At 35.1% G+C, this 17733-nt stretch overlaps 1 protein-coding gene across 1 annotated transcript in view; it reads right to left on the bottom strand.

Annotated features, from left to right (window-relative positions):
- LOC129261851 (regulation of nuclear pre-mRNA domain-containing protein 2-like) overlaps positions 1-15042 on the bottom strand; it is a 35508-nt gene extending 20466 nt beyond the window's left edge. The window contains exons 1-3 of the mRNA XM_064099752.1: positions 14864-15042; positions 12169-12298; positions 10442-10554 (exon numbers count right to left, since the gene is read on the bottom strand). Coding sequence (XP_063955822.1) covers positions 10442-10554; positions 12169-12298; positions 14864-15023 — 403 coding nt within the window. The 5' untranslated portion in view covers positions 15024-15042. The remainder of the gene's footprint in view (positions 1-10441; positions 10555-12168; positions 12299-14863) is intronic.
- Between the last annotated feature and the right edge of the window lie 2691 nt (positions 15043-17733).

Here is a 17733-nt window from a genome sequence, read left to right as displayed (position 1 = left end):
ACTATAAGCTGCACTCGTGAATTAACTGCACCCCCATTTTCGGATGAATCACACAAAAAAAGTGTCATCCCTGACTTTCTATACCTTATATGCGTATTTAAGAAATTCAGGAACGAAGAACCAAAAATGTTTATAAAAAAAATCAAAGTATTACTGATAAAAAATGATGGGAAATCAGCGCTTCATCAATTCATCTGCAACTGATCATGAAAGACAATTTCTGACATTACTGGCCAATTCCACACTCGCCTCACACACACACACATCACTACCGATGTACATTGCAACATCACGATACCAATACCAGCATCAATGCGTGACAGAAAACATCAAAATAATAATACAGGTTATCATGAAATGTATGAAATTATGACATAAAGTTCATGAAACTGAAACTGTTGTGTACCATACTACTCGATGGCACAAAATTGTCTAACAAGATAACTGCCATGTAAGCGCCAGCTTACGTTGACGACGCGATAAACATGCAGGTCTTACTCGGCTGCGCTGTGCTGTCGATTGGCGTCTGTCTGAGCTTTGCCGCTTTGAATCACTGACAACAAATTCACACTTTTCATAAAGTCAATTTCATTTACGTGAAGGTAGATGTGTTTGTTACCATAAGCAAACTTTGATGGACATTTATTGATTAAGATACCAGTAGTCATAGTCGCTTCCCATTTTTACCCGTGGCTCGCACTCATACCCCTCTTAACGACATTGCCCCATGCGGTTACGCTTGGCCACCCGACGAGTTGTAAACTGGTAGTGGTCTTGGTTTATTTTCAGGCAGAGTTTGGCAAGGCTCAGAGCTACAGTAGCTATGTGGATTAACCCCACCTGACTTTTGGCGCTTGCCCGCCAAGGAAAAGAAGCGGTTTATAGTCCGATAGTTATGGTACATGTACATGCACATGTGAGACTTAGAAAATTTTCAAGCATGGTTAAAAAAAAGTGCAAAAAAAGTGATAATTTAAAATGATTATAAGATTAGACAGAGTACAAAAAATGATGTATTAGACAAAAGAACATGTCTTTATTGGTGTCATTAAAAAGTTACAAAAAGACATACTTTTTCATGCAAATTTGACATGTCTTTAGGATCGTGTAACTTTCTCAGTCATTTGTGAAAAATCAGATTTACACCTTTTGGACATGCACCTCACCAAAAATTAATATTCTTCATTGATTGGTTTAACTTCAAATTTGAAGCAGGGTGTCTAGTTACATGGAATGGCTGATATGTTGTTACCATATGGCAATGTGATTTCTGACACTTACACAAAAATATATGTCTTAACATCTTTTCCTCAAGACCGATGTGTGTGCCAATTTTCATGAGAATTGGTTAGAAACCTGGAGGAAGTACATGTAGTCTGAATTGCAAGATTTTTACCTCATTTTTGCAATATACCATTACCATGGCAACACAATTTCCAAAATATGCAAAAAAAATATGTCTTGCACATCTTTACCCCAAGACCAATGTGTGTTCCAAATTTCATGAGAATTGGTTAACAATTGAGGAAGTACAATGTAGTTCAATGAGCAAGATTTGCAACAGACTGACTGACCATACACTGATTCCTATACAGTACCCCCTTCAAACTTTAATGGTTCCATCTTTTTTCATCTCATGTACACATATTTTGATACCTTAAAAATGAATTCTTTCTTGCAATGTTTGTGAGATTGTGATTGCGTCCCACATGTACAGAATTGATGTTAGAAGTCAAACATTGTTCTGAATTTTCTGAAATCCATCTTTTAGTCCTAAAAAGTAAGTAAATATTTCTCATTTTACCGTTAGATTACCACTATTAATCAAAATACATTTAATGATAAGCAAGATAATGGATCAAAAGAGATTAAATATTTGAATTTTTGTTTTTGTTTTCCCCTCATTTTTAACCAATACGGCCCCCAATTATTAACAAGGTGGTTCACGAACCATGAGTCTTGCCCGATTTCGTGACCAATAAAATATGCAATATGATCTTTTGACCCCAAGATTACCTTTGGCCTTATCATACTCAAGAGCACACATGTGATAATACCCAAACTTAATTTGTACCGAGTATGAAGAATGAGAGCAAGTTGAACAAAAACTTGACAAAAGGATGGACATGACTTCATATCATATTTAAATTTTGGACCCCTAGATGACCTTTGACCCCAACATCCTCAACAACATACATGTGGTATTACCCAAAGATCATTATAACCAGATCAAAATTGATGCAGAAATAAAGAAATGAGAGCCAGTTGAACAAAAACTTTTAAAAAAGGATGACCTCATATCATTTGACCTTTTGACCCCTAGATGACTTTTGACCCCATCATTCTCATGGGGTCACATGTTGTATTACCAAAGGAAGTATGTACCAAGTATGAACATAACTGATGTAAAAATTAAAAAAATGAAAGAAAGTTGAACAAAACCTTAAACATTTTTAACAGACCAACAGACTAAAACAGATCAATAGGAAAAGTGATTACTACATGAAAGTCTCTGCCGAGCTTTGCTCAGGCGAGGAAAAAAAAACCCAGTAAAATAGTTTGCAAAAAAAGTGACTCTGGCCAAATAAGGAAACATAATATTGCATTATGGGTTAGGAACTTGGCCAAGTTTGAGTAGTTGAGGACTTGAGGTGGTGCTATACAAAGCTGCTGGCTTGTATAATATGCTCTAAAGTCTAAAATATCGAGAATGCCGAACTCATGACGAGGGCTGAGTCAAAACGTTTACAGTAAATGCTATTCAAACAACCACTAAAAGAATGAATGTTTTCCTATCCTGACAACAGTTTGACCATATATCACAGAAGGGGGAATTCCTTGAAGTTATGATTTATTTGGCAAGAAAATGAATATTCAATTCTCTCTTTATTCTGAAAGTAAAGTAAATATAGTCAGTTGATGTCACACTCGATGTATATACTAACAATTACATAATTTCTTCAAGATTCCTTTGAATTTGACACACATATTATTTTACAATTTTGTAAACACTTGGGTGGTCATTTTATTACATTCTGTACATGTACGAACTCATTTTTAAATCGTCACCACCACTGCCATTTGTCTTAACATCTTACTGAGTATTCCTGTATATTTATCAGAAAATTGTTGCTTTTTGAAAATTATTTCTTAAAACTCCGGAAAAATGCTAAAGATTCTGAAGAAGTCCGACAAAGCTTCTCTTTATCCCCATGGAAGGTTTCCACTGCCAAAATTTCCAGGAGTTTTGTATTAAACCCAAGTCAAGTGTTAAGTCTTCATCCATTAAAACTAAATGTTGTCAGTATCATTTATCTTTTGCAAATTGTAAAAACAAACTTTAATTCCTATTCTGGAAATCAAGAAAAGAATTGATTTTTTTTTTAATTACAAATCTATGTAATTACAACCCTCCTGGCACAGTACAATGTAATACTACAGACTGATAAGACCTGGGCTGGCTACAGGTATTTTCAAAACCTGCTGACTTGCTGGCAAGTGGTGAATATGCATAAAACTTGCATTCTTGTGCTTTTGCAGTTTACAGATCTTTGTCAATTTCCCTTTATAAGCTTTGGTCGGGGTCGTCTATAATGGCCCATTGCTACCAATATTGTGAAAAGATGAAGGCAATGCAAAATTGTTTAAGTCTCCAGATGGATTCTTGGTGCTCTGGGGTGGTATTCTGAGATCCATTTTATCTCAGATGAAATAAAATATTTTATCTCCGTTAAAATCAGTGAGATAAAATACCCTTAAAATCGCTCCGACTTGCTATTCAGAGAACAATTTTATCTTCATTTTATCTCTGTAAGACACACCTATTTTTTTATCAATATCCAATTAGAAACGCGCTTTTATAGCTCTCTCATATCACTCAACCAATGGAAATCCATTCCGCCAGGAGGTGTGGCAAAGGAGTGAGATTCCGTCAATTTATTGACTTCAAATACGCTTGCACTATACGCTTGCGCGTCTTTACAAAGATTTCTTTTTTAAAATGACAATACTCTTTTTTTCGAAGTCTATATCACATCTTTTCAAGCATCATTTCAAAGACAATATTAGTCAAGGAAAGTCTTATGAAATACTTCCTGATTGTACAGGAATAACGTTAAGGTGTTATTCTCAATAAATATATATTTTTTCTTCATTTTCAAGTCAACATTTGAAGTTAATTCACCTGAAAATAATAATGAAATCAACGTCGCTGAGATACCCTCTTTTAAGTTTATTTCATTTTTTCTTAAAAGTAACACGGGCGCAAGCACATCATCCGTGTTGCAATGGCCAGATACGCGATGGGTATGTCTACACAGGCACTGTTCTGTTGCGTATCATCTATAGATACGCAAGATAAAATTTATACGCGAGACAAAATTTTAAATTTTACCTGAGAGATAAAATGTCATCTCAGAATACCAATTTCATTTTAAGAGATAAAATAAAATATTTTAAAGATAAAATGACCTCAGAATACCGCCCCTGGGCTTTATTTCATCTACGATGACATGTAGGATTAGTGTTGCAATAGGGTTTTATATTAGGTTTAGGTTAGAGTATCGAGGATTGAAGTTTAGTCATTTGGTGTGGAGTGCAAATGACCAATGTCATGAAATTGGACTCTTGACTACTTTCAGTCAAATTCTATGCCTTTATAATTGTTTAACTAAAATATTTCGCTTTAAAATGTGTAAATACCATACTTCATTATCAAACATAGATCAGATATCACTAACCACTTTTTAATAAATGCTTAAATTCTTCCAGGGCATGATGGTCATTTTACATTGGATCACTTCTCACAAAATGGCTTTTAAAATTTTTGTACAAGAGCCTGATTGGTTAAAGTGAGCATTGGGGTAAAAAAATCATTTTTATTTATATTCTTATGATGTATTCACTGACAGATATTTCATTGATATCTAAGGTTACTAAAATCCATATTCGTTTATTTGGTAAGGTCCAGAAAGCGACTGGAATGACTCACTTTCGAATAGGGGTGTCGAACACTGCTATAATGGACGGAAGCTTTTGAGAAATATTGATTTGGTCCTATTTTGACAATCATTAGATTACATGTACCTTGAGTTTTGTTTGCAAGTAATTATAGATGAAACACCATTTTGCTAAAATACAAAAAAATATTGGGAAATATTTGTCCAAGAATGCAAATTTGTCCATCCGTGACAGAAAGAAAATTCAAAAGTTTTATGTTCTATTGCTCGAGCAATAAACTTAAACAAAAACATGCTGAGCTAACTCACTAGCAAAAGACCTAAAACGTGCATGTATAAAACCAGATCAATAAATATTCATACATGTAAGCGAAAGTTGAATCGGAATATTGTCACGGACGAACAAAATTTTATCATGGACAGACATTTGCAATATGTTGCAATGGTATACATGTATGAAGGGAATTTTTTAATAAATTATTTGTAATTGTGTTTTATCAGTTTGGGGAGATATTCTATTACATAAATCCAATAAATGGTATTGTCATTCTGAAATATACCCAAAAATAACCCCTCCCCCAACACACACTCACACACAAGTATTTTCATGCCCTGCTGACAAAGTCTCGAGGGGGCATTAAATGTTGCACTGTCCGTCTGTCCCCCTAATTTGTTTCAACGTGATGATTTTAAAAATATTTGACAGATTTTAGTTATTTTTGGTGCGTAGGTATACTGTAGATCACACTAGAGTACAGATAAGTTTTGAATTTGGAGTCCCTCAAGTCCAAGGTCAAAAGTCATAGCTCATTTATATATGCGGATTGGTTTCTTGCTGATAAGTTGATAACATTCGACGGAATTAAAAAATATTTTGGTATGTACTGTAGGTAGATGACACTGAAATACAAGTCAAGTTCGAATTTGGAGTCTGTCGGTAGAATGTCAAAGGTCACAGCTCATTATATATGCAAAATGGTTTTTGGGTGATAAATATTCAACAGAATAAAAAAAATAAGTATGTACAGGCAGGGTGCGACATAAGCGCTTGCCCGATTGCCCGGGGCAAGTAAAAGTTAGAGTCGGGCAAGTGTTTTGAAGCAAAGACAAAAACTGCTTGCCCGAATCGGGCAAGCAAAATTCTCCTATGGAAATTATATTTTAGAAAGATTCCCCATATTTCACCATCAAAATATAGAAAAGAAAAAGAGACAAAAAAGCAGTATTTCTTCTTTCAAAAAAGTTTATAATTCGAATTGCAAAATTTGCGCCATTTTCTGCAAGAAACACACAGCTCAGAGACGTACACACACACACACAGAATCAATGGCAGTCTAGCATACCTAGCTAGCTATCACCCAGTCCACGCAGCCGATGCATGTAGTTAAGTTTCTACGGAGTACGGTGCTGCACGAACGAAGTTTGCTCTGGAAGAAATCTCCCACAGAACTGTCAAAATTCACATTTCTTACCAATGAAAATTCTTGTAATGTCCATATTTCCTAAAAATTGGGGTACATGTAGCTCTGTCATTTGTAAGCAGTAAAAGGAGAAATATTCACTTCTGTTATGCTTCAAAAAGATCGGGTTTCGAATGATCGTCTGTATCGCACACACTGAAATACATCGTTTGACAGTCCCACATATGCATTTGTGTGTACATGTATGTTGATAAACGTGGTTTCTTTCGTAACTATTTTTTTTTAGCCAAGGAAATTGATTAATTTTCTTCTTTATTTATGACTGGATAGTTTGAGCCTTCTTCCTCTCTATTTTCTTTCTTTCTGCCTATCTTTCCTTCTTTTGAATCTCTCTTTATTTCTTTAAATTTCCTTCCTTCTTTTGTTCATTTTTTCTGTTACTATAGCTGTCATTCTTTTCTTTCTATCTTTTTTCTTTTTTCCTTCCATCCAACCTTTGTTTACCTCTTTCTTTAATCCTTCCTTCTTTTTCCCCTTCCTTTCATTCTTTCTTACTGTCTTCCTTCCATCCATCCATTCTTTACCTTTTCTTCCTGTCTTTTTTTCTTCCTTACTTTCTTCATGCATCCCTTTCATTCTTTTTTTTTTTTATTTAATAATAATAATAATATAGGGTATTTATATTGCGCACATATCCACCTTGTTAGGTGCTCAAGGCGCTCCTATATTACCCGGCTAAGCTAGGCGTTCATAGCGCACACAGCTTTTTAAGGAATTACTTCCTACCGGTACCCATTTACCTCACCTGGGTTGAGTGCAGCACATTGTGGATCAGTTTCTTGCTGAAGGAAATTACGCCACGGCTGGGATTCGAACCCACGACCCTCTGTTTCAAAGTCCGAAGACTAATCCACTGGGCCACAACGCTCCACATTTCTTTCCTTCTTTCTTTCTGTTTTTCTTTATTTCTGTCTTTCGTTCTTTTGATCTTTTTTTTTCCTTCATCCTTTCTTTTCTTCCTTACTTTTTCTTTCTGCCTTCCTTCATCTCTTTCCTTCATTCCTTCCTTCATTTCTTTCTGTGGCTTTTGTTGTATCCCTCTTTTCTTTTTTTCTTTTTTTTTCCTTCCTTCCATCTATCCTTGTACCTTTTCTTTCTTCCTTCTTTCCTTTCTCTCATTTTCTTTCTTTCTCTTTTCCTTCCTTCCATCAATCCTTTACCTTTTATTTTTCTCTTGTCTTTCTTCCTTTCTACCTTCTTTCTTTCTTTTTCTTTTTTTATTTGTTCCTTTCTTTCCTTCCTTTCTCTTCCCCTCAGTTTTTTCTATTTTTTCTTTCCTTCCTTCTTTCTTTCTTTCTTTCTTCCTTTCTTTCCTTCTTTCCTTCTTTCTTTCTGATTTTCTTTTTTTTTGGTCTTTTGTTCTTTCTTTTTTTTTCCATCCATCCTTTCTGTTCTTCCTTATTTTTTCTTTCTGCCTTCCTTCATCTCTTTCCTTCATTCCTTCCTTCATTTCTTTCTGTCTTTCGTTGTATCTTTTTCTTTTTTCCTTCCTTCCATCTATCCTTATACCTTTTCTTTCTTCCTTCTTTAATTCCTTTCTCTCGTTTTCTTTCTTTCCCTTTTCCTTTTTTTCTGTTACCTTTTTCTTTGTTTTCCTTTTATTCATTCCTTTCTTTCCTTCCTTTCTCTTCCTCTCATTTTTTCCCCTATTTTTTCCTTCTTTCTTTTTTCTTTCCATCCTCCTTTCCCTTCTTTCTTTCTTTCTTTCCATCTTTCTCTTCCCCGCAGCCATTCTCTCTCTCTCTTTCTTTCTTTATTTTTTTTTCTTTCTTCCTTCCTTTATTTCTTCGTCTTTTCTGTCTTTCTTCTTACTTTTTTTTCTTTCATTCTCTCCCCCTCTCTAATTTTTTTTTCTCTGGTTATTTTCAGTCATATCCCCTTTTTTTATTGTGTGTCCTAGTCCCTTCCAAAATATATGGAAAATATATGAGATTAGGAAATTAATCAAAGAGCATATTTACCATTTATTTTGTCATGATGTTCAAGATAAAAATCATTTAAAAAAAGGAATACAACTACAAGGTACATCAGTAGTCATGATGAAAAATGTATTTTCAAAGCCGTCAATGGCATGGTATGTAAAACTATAAGGCTATAACTTGTTTTGAAGCAATAAAACTTTGTTTTGAAGGATTTTTTCGGGCAAGTGAAATCTATATTCGGGCAAGTATTTTCTAACTATTTGAAAATTTACTTGCCCGACTGGGCAAGTGCTTCAAAAAAGTTATGTAGCACCCTGACAGGTAGATGACACTAAAATACAAGTCAATTAAAACTGACCTGTCAAACGATTCCTACATGTAATGCCCAATGCACACTACACAAATAAAGCGGAGGGTATCTTCCAACAAATCGATTTTGCAATAAACATGTTGAATATTTATGGAAGTATTAAGAAGTAAAAGTAATCTACTTAAAGTTTGGCATCATGCTAGGAACAGCCTGGAATACTAAAATCATACATGCAATTCTGTTTTGCTGCAAGCCTTGTGGTCTGGGTAAAGTCGCAGCCAAAGATGACATCATTACAATTGGAATGGAATTCGCTGTTATTCCACAGGGAGTCTCAAAATAGATTGAAATTCTGACTTTAGTTTACCACTATTTGGAACTTTGATTGTTAAGATTTCATGAGTTGGAATGTTAACATCAAATGCTATTACAATTTCTTAGAAAATCAGATCGCAACGGATGCTAGTTACAATGACTGTACATCAAGCATGGGTCATATTAAGGACTTTATGGCCATATGCCCCCAACCTACGGTTTTCTTCCTACATACGCAAGCTAAGTCTGATACTGAATTTGTCTCATGATTCTATACATGTTGAAATAATTAGAATTTTTAGCCATTTTCTGGTATATAATGACCTAGACAGGAATAACCATCGTTTCTGGGGATTTATTTAACAATTTCTGACATTTTACTATCATCCCCATTCACCGACGGTACTACGTTAGTGCGAGCCCGCATGTGTAATCATGTCGCCCAATTTGGGCCTATAGTGTTTTGTGTAGATTTTTTTTTTTTTAGGTCTAAATGACATTATATTATCTTGAACGATGGCCCACTATTTTCGATATCTAGACTCTAATCTTTCTTTTGATATAATTTTGATATTCCAAGAAAATATTAAAAAATATACGTTACCAAGGATTTATTCATTATTCAAAAAAATGTATTGCCGAAGAGGAAAAACTGGCAGACGTGTGTTGCTGCCCTCTACGTTTGTTGAGTTAGGCTTTTATGAAGGCTTTCCGATTAGCATTTTCAATATCCTGGCCAATAAATGCAAGCAACAAATTCCGAACGCACCACATAAACAAGCGCAACGTAGCGGCAAAAATAGCGATATATGGCCACTGGTAAAGACGTCTGTAAGGATGATTACAAGTGTACAACATCCAAGATGGCAACTACAATGACCAACGAAAGGATCGAGGATGACTATATTTTGATCATTTGAAAGGAATTAGCGGTAACTGCGCTCTAAGGTACGCTATTTCTGAATTTTATATATTTTCTTGTAAAGTTGGATGTACCTGTAATTTCTTTTTTATAATACGTGACATTTTATGTACAAAAAAATATCAGAAAATCGGGTTTCTGCCGAATGTTAGACCTAACGTTACTGCTAATACGTTGTTTTTACATATGGGTCAACAACTCTTCAGTCTATGTATTGGTGTGTGGAGCCAACGCAATTCAGCGTAACAACCAAGATACAGAGACTGAAGCTTTTGGTCTAATAATGACCAAGAGCTGTTACCTTTGACCTTAGACCTTGAAATCCTCATAACTCATGACTCCTGCATACACACACAAGCCAAGGTTGAAGATAACCCGTTCAAAGAATTTAAAAATATCACAGCAACAAAAAATGGGTCAGATAGACGGACAACCCCAAAACATCATACCTCGTGAAAACCCAATATGTAATAAATCTGGACATACAAACCTCAGAAAACCTTTAAAAAATATATAAGGACACTGTAACTTACGTTGTTGTTTTCCTACAGCTGCAATGAGTTTATCACAGAAGTCCTTTTCATAAATGCTCCTCTCTCCCCAAATCTTGAAAAGTCGTAAGACATTCTTTTTGATCGAGTCATCTCTGTGCACACGGATATGAAAATTTAAAGAGATATGTCAGAAAATAGGAATTTGCTGATGCTGTATGCTTGTATTTTATAAGGGATGCCTTGATTCTGTGATATTGTTTTAATGGATAAGTTTCATTTTCACATACCTTTAACTGGTATGATATTCAAAAATTTATCTTTATCATAACTTAACCACAAATAAAATGGACAAATGACCATCATTATAAAAACAATCACTTGGCGGATGGTAAAATGTTTTTCTTACAATACTGCTCTTTAATTTGAGACAAAATGAAAGGAAATGACCAATGAATAACAAAGTTCTGTTTCTTTAAAATAATGCTTGCATTTCTGTATTTCATGAACTACATGCGTCTTCACTGATTGCCTGCCATAGAAAACGCATGGTCAACAAAACAGTGTTGAGTACCGAGTAAATCAGACAACTAGCCTGAAAAACATATTTATTTTCAAGCATTATTAATAAAGAAACAGAACTTTGTTATTCCTTAAAGGGATGGTCCGAGCTGAAAGTATGTACAGCTTAATAAATAGAGTAGAATTCACTGAGCAAAATGCCGAAAATTTCATCAAAATCGGATAACAAATAACAAAGTTATTGAATTTTAAAGTTTAGCAATATTTTGTGAAAACAGTCGTCATGAATATTCATTAGGTGGGCTGATGATGTCACATCTCCACTTGTTCTTTTGTATTTTATTATATGAAATTAAGTTTATTCAAATTTTTTCCTCCAAGAACTAGACAAATTGGATTGACAACTGATTTAGTGCATTAGATATTTATTGCTGCAACTTATTTCATTATAAGGGAGACATATTATTCACACATGTATGAAATAATGAAAAAATTATGATTTTATGTAATAACATAAGAAAACGGAAAGTGGAGATGTAACATCATCAGCCCACCTAATGAATATTCATGACGACTGTTTTCACAAAATATTGCTAAATTTTAAACTTTAATAACTTTATTATTTGTTATCCGATTTTGATGAAATTTTCGGCATTTTGCTAAGTGAATTCTACTCTATGTATTAAGATATAAATATTTTCAGCCCGGACCATCCCTTTAAACATTTTCTTCAAATAAGCTATCATATTAATAAAGAAAGAGCAGATATCTGTATTGGACTTTTGAGACATGATTTTCTCTTTGAAATTCAGATAGCGTCAAGCTAATTATTTTGGGTACCCTTTTCCTCAGCTTGTTTTTACTCACTCATGCATACATGAGGAAGCAACACAGACAACCTGAGAACATGATTCCTCAGAGCCTGCATAAAGAAAGCCCTGACTTTGAAAACACCTGACTTTGATACATCAGAAAGCTACATAAGACAAGTTCCTGAAATTTTCAGTTCATTCTACAATCTATACTTGAGATGTTGCTTTTATAAAGGAAAAAAAATGCAGATATTTAAATCTTGACAGTGCCAGAGACTTGAAAATTAGCCAGTTCAATATTAAACTTAAGTTCCTTAAATTTTCACATGACAAGAGATTTCCAAACCCGTTTTTTTTTCCGGAAAGAAACATTTGGGCCTAGTCCCTATACAAAAAAAGATAATACAGAAATAACATTCTTGCATTCATACTCACTGGCAGAGGTTGGCAGCATCTTCTAAAACATTCTTGAAGGCATCTACAAAGACCGTGGTCCCCTTCCGCTTGCTGTTCTGAATCACATCATTGGCCAGATACAGGAGGGTAAGCTTCATGCGAGATTTGGCTGTCAACAAAATGATATAAATTAAGCCTGAGTCATATCGATTATTTTGAAAACCGGTGTTCGACAGCTTTAATTCGATCGAACATCGATGCATCGAATTTTGAAGGCGGGGAAATCGAGTCATTTTGTTTTGCTCCGGCCGTCGCGTCGATGCGCTATGCACGCACTGCATGCACTGACGGTATGCGCTAGTCAGGTGAGCGTTGCACAAGCAGATGACGGAGCAAATTTCGTTTGTATTTTCCATCATCACAAAACACAAAAAAGGACTGGGACCAATGCAAAATTCTTCCCAAAATATCGCCAACAATGATATTTGCAGATGACAACATATAAGTTTAAAATAAAACAATATCAAAGACATGAATCACGCAGAGTCGATTCCGAATGATTTTCGGTCAACTAGCACTCGCACACACCAGCCCCGTATCACTCTCCCGAAACGACAGGCATGCTTGCCAGCACCAGCAAACAAGTACGACCAGGGGAGAGTGCTGTAACTTGCCTGAGATTGTGTAGTTGGCGGGGTAGTTGGATCCAAAATGAGCTCAAAATAAATTGATGGGAATAAATACGTAATTTTCTCTGGATGGTCATTTGAATTGGTATTCAATGCTGATATAACGATTGTGAGGAAATATTGTGGAATATGAGTTATGACGATGTTTGAGAATTAATCCTGATAATACATTCTTTATTTTAGAGTCAGACGTAGGCATGAGCATGCGATCGAAATAAATACGAATGTCTCGGATCGAGCTCTAAATTCATATAAATTATTATTGGATGTTAAATTATTACGATTTGATAAGATTTTAGGGCCATATACTAAAAATAATGACGATGTCAGCAAAGTATGTTATGTTCATATGGAAGAATTAATAGTATTATACTGGCATTATCTTTATTTCTATTCCATCTCTGGACGACGTCTCCGAGCTCCGAGAAAAGAAGCACAATGCGCATGCGCGTTCGATGACGTATGACATATTTTCCATTCATGAGATCAGAGCCCAAAGTTGGGCACAAACTAGCTTCAAATTGATGGGAAAAAAATATCAAACGCAATTTTCTCTGTTTTGTCATGTAAAATGTTATTATATGGTGATATTACGATCTTGAAAAGAGTTTTTGCATGTTGACAATGTTCGAGAATCAATCCTGACGTGATAATTATTTTTTTTAGACAAGTGCACTCCTGGTGCACTCGCTCAAGTCGATCGTCATGTGATGTCCGTCATTGAAAATTGAAACGAAATACAAACGTTTCACATCAAGCTCTTAATTCATATTAATGATTATCATATGCAAATTTTTTTTAAATATTACGATTGAATAATGTTCTATGGTCATGATATTAATATTGTTCATGAAAGCAAGATTTATTTTACGTTGATCGCGTAAATTTCCGGCCATTTTCTAGTATGATTAAAGCACAGTACTGCGCATGCACGATCGATGGCGATGACTTCCATTCATGAATTCATCGTGCATAAATTATCTCGGCACGAGCAGACAAGTAAGACTCAAACTATGATCGAAATAAACTTCAAAATTGTGAATAGGCATCATAATTACACAATCGGTTTCATTTTGGGGGCAAAATAAATCAAGTAAGTAGTATAGTCAAGTTGGACATTACTGTTATTTTGATTTTTGATGATTGATTGTGTGAACCAAACGAATCGGCCGGCCGACGTTTTTTTTTCTTTTTTTCGATGCACCGATTTTGCAAAAATCTGCACCGGCGCTCGATGACATCGATCGAACACCGATTTTAAAATCGATTTGACTCAGGCTTAATATAAATAGAATACTTTCTAACCATTCAGAAATAAATAATAATAATATACAGTACGATCAGTATACTATAGCTCAAGGCACTCCTATAATACCAAGGCTAAGCTAGTCTACCAATTCGGGTATTCTTTGATGTACTGAACACATTACAATACACTGTTCCATTTAGGATGCATCAGGCCTCATCAGGGCATTCTCTTAAAAGATACAAAGTGCATTACACAAAGAGGAAAAGAGTATTTACAATGAAACAAAACAAACATATAATGCAAAAGATAATTAAAGAATAAGAGACCAATGCTGGCAAGCGGGTATTTGTATATTAAAAGGTGTGTTGTTAGTTGATCAATTCAGTGACTTCAGTCAGTTCAGTGTCACTTGCACTTTACTGGACGACAAGGATAATGTGGGATATACATGCATCATAAACATAGGAACAAGCCCACAGTTGCATGTTAGTCACTTACAAACAGCTTGAGGTATCAGTCACCATATTTTTTGCCCAAACATATTCATATTAATTTCCATGTGTTACAGTATGTGAGAGGTGATATATTCTGGACCCAAATTTGTCTACGAATTTGTCATCTCTCCCATGACTGAAGATTGGTCCCGTTTCATAATCACTTGTTATAATGACAAATGCACCATTTCTCGAACAAGTTTGCCATCAGCCAATCACATTGAATTATTTCAGTAAACTGTTAATCCAAACTTGCCATTATAACAGGTCTCATGAAATGGGCCCCTTAATATAAAACTTACCATCTTTGTAAATATCAAACCAACAATCCAGGATCTGACGATAGTGATTCTTGTGATGAATAATCCAATATGACACGGACTGTATACTGTCTTGTGCGCCTGTTAACTGACCCAGTCTCTTGCGCAAGCTCTCCGGCGTAACAGAAGAAGAAGTTGTCATGGTGGCCAGCTATCCAGTGTCTCTGCAGAAAAAAAGTTATAAACATACATTGGAACATGAGGAGTAAAAAAAAGACAATAGAACATTTGCATAGAAGTAGTCATGGGCCGATCACTAAAACTTCATTTTCAATTGCCTGGTTGGCGATCGGCTTAATGATTGCGTAATTGTTTTCCATGATAAAAGCCAGATCCGGACTACTGGAGATGCACAGAGTAATAATCACTAATACAAAATTATTCTTTAAAGTGTCTCTCACTGCACTTGTTTGTATCAGTCACACATGACTAGGAATAACTGCAAGTAAGTAATGGTTTGAAACCCATTTTCCAAAGGCAGGTGATGAATTATTACTTGTAAAAATATGACGATCATTCATAATCATTCTGCATGTTTTGAGAAAATAAAAAACTGACTTTTCTTTGCAAAAGTTAATGCTTGATCAAAACTTTTTTTTTTAATGTAAGTTCAGCAAGAAAATTTTGGCAATGCTAGCAATGTTTTAGGCGAAGAAAATTTTTTGAGGCCACCTCAATTTACTTAAGAGACAAAAATTATTTTAAAAGCATAAAAAAACACCATACACATTATCATATACAGACAAGTAACACTCATCACAGAAAAGTCCCGATTTCAACTCCAAAATTCCCTTGAAAAGTCAATTTTGCCCTTGAAAATGTGGAATCTGCGCCAATTTCCACAGCACGAAACGGCTTAGCTCAGATTTAAGAAGCGGGATCGACGATAAATGTGCTAATAATGAATAAATTTGGGGTTTTGCTCTGAGTTCACGAACTTTCTCGCAAATTTAGGATTGTATCCTCAAAATATCAACAAATAATTTAACAAAAATAGAAAACTCAAATGCACTGAATTTGCACATACAATATAAAGCCAAAGGCATTCTTCCAGATTGCCTTTATGCGACAAGGACTCTGAGCATAATGCGGGAGTGAATCACTTGTTCACTGCAACCAAAAAAAATAACCAAAAATATGCCCAAAATTCAAGTTTTTGAGTGCTCTGGTGAATACAAAAATTATTCCCAAGTTACTATTTATACTAATGAAAAATAAATTGCAACTGTATGGAAATTAGTAATTTTGGTCACAAAAGTGATATTTTAATGATTTTTTAAAGTGTGTGCTCCGTACAGCATTGACATACCATAGTCCTACCTGTAGATTCCCCACAGGCAGGATGGTTGCAGCATGGACCTATTACAAATGGACATTCAATAAATCCCCACCTTTCGGCCGAAGACCGTCACCACTAATCATTTTATAAACAGAGCGCTGGCAGCTGACGCCCATCAAGCCGGTCGTAAAACACGCTGTCACTGATGGACAGCGGAAATCAATTGTGCGCTGCTCCTACACATTGCAATGTTGTTCATTCATTTTATCAAAAGCAACACACATCAGCGAACGTTAGCGCTATAACAAGTGGAACGCCTCTGGCAGTCTCGCCTGCATTACGCGATTTAATATAGCAGCAGTGCTAACTTTGAAAACTACAATAAAATAATCATTCACAAAAACACCATTCATATAATGACATAATACCACGTTCAATGACCATAAATGACATTTGAACGGTGACTTAAGACTTGTCAACTACACCCATGTCCACATTTCATTCACTCTATCCATAAACTTTCAAAGTTATGATGGCAATTCAACAATTACCCCAACATGGCCTAAGTTTATTGACCTTAACTGACCTTTGACCTTGGTTTTGTGACCTGAAACTCACAGGGGATGTTCAGTGATACTTGATTACTCTTATATCCCAAGTTTTATGAACTAGATCTATAAACTTTCAGAGTTAGGAATTCAACAAATACCCCCAACATGGCCAAAGTTCATTGACCTTTGACCATGGTCATGTGACCTGAAACTCGTACAGGATGTTCAGTGATACTTGATTACTCTTATGTCCAAGTTTTATGAACTAGATCCATAAACTTTCAGAGTTAGGAATAATTTAACAAATACCCCCAACACGGCCAAAGTTCATTGACCTTAAATGACCATTGACCATGGTCATGTGACCTGAAACTCGCACAGGATATTCAGTGGTACTTGATTAACCTAATGTCCAAGTTTCATGAACTAGATCCATAAATTTTCAAAGTTATGATGGTAATTCAACAAATACCCCCAACTTGGCCAAAGTTCATTGACCCTAAATGACCTTTGACCTTGGTCATGTGACCTGAAACTCAGGCAGGATGTTCACTCATACTTGATTAACCTTATGTCCAAATTTCATGAACTAGATCCATCAATTTTCAAAGTTATGATAGTAATTAAACAAATACCCCCAACTTGACCAAAGTTCATTGACCCTAAATGACCTTTGACCTTGGTCACGTGACCTGAAACTCGAGCAGGATGTTCACTAATACTTGATTAACCTTATGCCCAAGTTTCATGAACTAGGTCCATATACTTTCTAAGTTAGGATGTCATTTCAAAAACTTAAAGGTATAGTGTATGATTGGTTGATCTCAGACAAGGTCAGTGAATCAATTGTAAAGATATTATTTTCATTAAATATCTATATCAATGCTCTACTTTATCACTCAAAAGAAATTGGTATAACTCTTCTGTTTTCATGATATTGAGGGGTGAAATATATATTATAATATATCGTTTAACCGATATATTTTGTTTCCGCCCTCTCGAGTTAACAAATAAATTGATAT

This window comes from Lytechinus pictus, chromosome 5 (genome assembly GCF_037042905.1).
Source record: "Lytechinus pictus isolate F3 Inbred chromosome 5, Lp3.0, whole genome shotgun sequence".
NCBI lineage: Eukaryota > Metazoa > Echinodermata > Echinoidea > Temnopleuroida > Toxopneustidae > Lytechinus > Lytechinus pictus.
Note: the sequence above shows the minus strand (reverse complement) of the source record. Positions and strands in the feature narration are given on the sequence as shown.